The sequence below is a fragment of the Pteropus medius genome, unplaced genomic scaffold (assembly GCF_902729225.1).
Source record: "Pteropus medius unplaced genomic scaffold, Ma_sr-lr_union100, whole genome shotgun sequence".
Taxonomy (NCBI): Eukaryota; Metazoa; Chordata; class Mammalia; order Chiroptera; family Pteropodidae; genus Pteropus; species Pteropus medius.
Genome location: NW_024349140.1, coordinates 99,036 through 102,318, shown reverse-complemented (window position 1 = coordinate 102,318; position 3,283 = coordinate 99,036). Strand labels below are relative to the sequence as shown.

The 3,283-nt window shown below is 40.1% G+C and overlaps 1 protein-coding gene across 1 annotated transcript; it reads right to left on the bottom strand.

Annotated features, from left to right (window-relative positions):
- Nucleotides 1-1,811: 1,811 nt before the first annotated feature.
- On the bottom strand, nt 1,812-2,765 carry LOC120616964 (olfactory receptor-like protein OLF4). The gene has a single exon (XM_039880511.1). It carries the CDS (start codon nt 2,763-2,765, stop codon nt 1,812-1,814), a length of 954 nt encoding a protein of 317 aa, XP_039736445.1.
- Nucleotides 2,766-3,283: the final 518 nt, after the last annotated feature.

Sequence of the window (3,283 nt, the reverse complement as noted above, 5' to 3'; positions counted from 1 at the left end):
TATGAAGTGATCTACAGATGGTTGCCCCTTGTGTTAGGCTAAGGTGCCTGGGAGAGGGTGAGCTGTACACTGACACTTGCTACCGCCAGGCTCGAGGCGGCTTAGCAATACGTATGGGCACACCAAGGCCAGATCTTGGAGAAGTTTTCGGAAAGTTCTCAGCAGGCACAAAGATAGGCTGTTTGTATGGAAAAGCCGCTGGAAGCAGCTTGAGTGGGCCCATAATTTGGGCATGGCAAGAAGTCAGAAAATCACCAGGACAGGGCAAACAGTTTTAGCCAGGTTGATGGAGACTCAGATCCGGTGGCCTCCTGGGCATGCAGGCTGAATGAGAAGAAGGCTCAATAAAGGAACAAAGTCTTCTACCAGCACTTCTGTCTGGGAGGATGCTGCCTCTCCAGCCCTTATTCTGAGTCCAGACTACTCAGTTCCTCCCCATACGTCCCTGGTGCCTCTCAAGCTGCTACCCCAGTACTGGAGCTCAGAGTGAGTGAGTCTGTCAGCAAGTAAGTCCATGCACAGGGCATTTAAGAGGAAGACCAGGGACTCCAGTAGCCTTCCATCTCTCAGCCATGATCTCTGCTGGTTTTTATAGTCAGAATTTATGGGGACTTCTTCTTCTCAGCACTGGTACCCTGGGCTGGGGAGCTGGGTGTGAGCCTGGGACCACTCCATGCTCAAGGAGGACTTCCACAGCTATGATGCCCCTCCCAAATTTTAACCATCAAACGTGGGTGTCTATACCACATCATCTTTATCCATTCATCTATCAATGGATTCCTAGAAAGCTTCTGTATATTGTAAATAATGTTACAATGAACATAGGGATGCATATATCTTTTCAAGTTAATGTTTCTTGTATCTTCGAATAGATACCCAGAAGTAGGATTGGGGGTTCATATCAATGACTAATCACTATGTTGTACAACTGAAACTAATATTATATTGTATGTCAACTATACTTTTTTAAAAAAAACTCTTGTACATGGACACTAGTCCTCCATACTTCAACGAGTAGATGTACAGTATGGAAAAGAAAATTTTTCATAATAATAGAACGTGTGCTTAAATATTTTGCTTCTTCAAATGTAAAGTCATCTCTGACACCAAGACCACATAAAGTCAATCTATTTATTCAAATTTGGTTTTCAATGTAGACTCTACTTAGAGATATATGTTTGATAATCAATTTTTGTCAATGCCTACAGTAGGCAATGAGACACCAGGCTGAATAAAAGAATAACACCAGGAGACCAGTAATAAAACTCAGTAGCATGTTAGAGTTGTCATTACCAGTAAGAACAGATAAGGTAGTGATATAGAAAAGAATGACAGACCCTAACCTAACTATAAACTGTGGCTTCAGATTTTCCTCTGCAATAAAATTATATAAGTGGTCTTAGTTGCCAAGGGTACTTTTTTTCCATGTATGGAACATAGCTCATGATCATTCCCTCAGGAAAACTGTAAAAAAAAATTTTTTTAGGAAGATAGATTTAATTTTAGAAAGCATTATTTTTAAGAAATCTAATTTGTCCCATGAAAGAAATGGAATTTCCAATATTTCTCATCCAAGATTGAGGGAAAAAATGGGGAGAGTAGGAAAATAGATAAATAGAAAACTGTCCATACATCAGACAGCTGAAAGCTTAATCAAGTGAGTTATCAAATTGTAGAAAGAAGTTTAAATCAAAGAAATGGTAATTTCAGACAATAAATGGAAAGAGCAACTGCTTTTTCCACAATCCGATAAAAAAAATTGCAATATCTGGCTCTAAAATGTTTTCAGCCCTGCAATCATGGGAACTATTTCAGTCCCAGGATGGTTGGCTTTTCATAACCATCATCTCCAAAACTCCTTTTAGAGCCCCTTTTATGTCTTTATTCCTGAGACTGTAGATGAAAGGGTTCAGCATGGGTGTGACCACAGTGTACATCACTGAGGCTGTCGCACTTGACTGTGAACTGTGGGTAGGAGTAGAGCTAAAGTATACTCCTGCACTTGTACAATAAAATAAGGAGACAACTGAGAGGTGAGATGCACAGGTAGAAAATGCTTTATACTTCCCCTGAGCTGATGAGATTCCACATATGGAGGAAACAATCTTAGAGTAAGAGTAAAGGATACCAGCCAGGGGACAACCACCTAACAGCCCTACCCCAAAATACATCATGATGTTATTTAAAAAGGTGTCAGAACAGGCAAGTTGGACCACTTGTTTGAGTTCACAGAAAAAGTGGGAGATTTCCAAGTTTGTACAGAAGGACATCTGCAAAGCCACTAAGCATTGTAACAAGGAATTCAGGATACACATGATCCAGGACACCAGAACCAGCAGTCCACAGAGCCGGGGGTTCATAATGACCATGTAGTGCAAGGGGTGACAGATGGCCACAAACCGGTCATAGGCCATCACAGTTAAGAGAAAAACATCCAAACCTGCAAAGAGTATGAAAAAATACATCTGGGTGATGCAGGCTTCATATGTGATGACTTTACTCTGTGTCTGGATGTTCAGCAGCATCTTTGGGATGGTGGTAGTGGTGAAACAGATGTCTACCAAGGACAGGTTGGAGAGGAAGAAGTACATGGGCGTGTGGAGGTGGGAGTCTGAGCTGACGGCCAGGATGATGAGCAGGTTTCCAAACACAGTGATCAGGTACATGGAGAGGAAAATCCCAAATATGAGGGGCTGAAGTTTTGGTTCCTCTGAAAGTCCCAAAAGAAGAAATTCTGAAATTCGTGTATCATTGCCTGGTAGCATATGGTGGTTGTCACAACTAAAAAAGAAAATAACATGATTAATTTTTACACATGTGGGCATTAACATATGAAATGCTACAATTTAAAAAAAAGGAATGCTAGGTTTTATATTTTTCAGTTAAGGCAATAATATATATATATTTATATTGATCATATTGCCTTTAAGGAATATGCTGTGACACCTGTGATTAGGAGTTTCCATACCACACACAACCTTTTCCCCAGCAGGTCATGTAATATTATCATTTTAATGCAAAATTTTTCATGCACTTGAGGAATTTTTCTTAAGGACTGACCATCTTCCAGGGTAAGAATATACAGTGCTGAAAAACAAAACTCCCAGAAAAAATATATGACTTAGAAAATAGAAATATATATACCATGTCAGATGATGACAGGTGCTATGGAAAAAAAAACAGGTATAAAACAGTGTAAATGGAAATGTTATATTTCACTGAAGTTCAGGAAGATCTGCAAACAAGTTGCCATTTTCAGAGTCCTGGAGGAAGACAGTGGGGT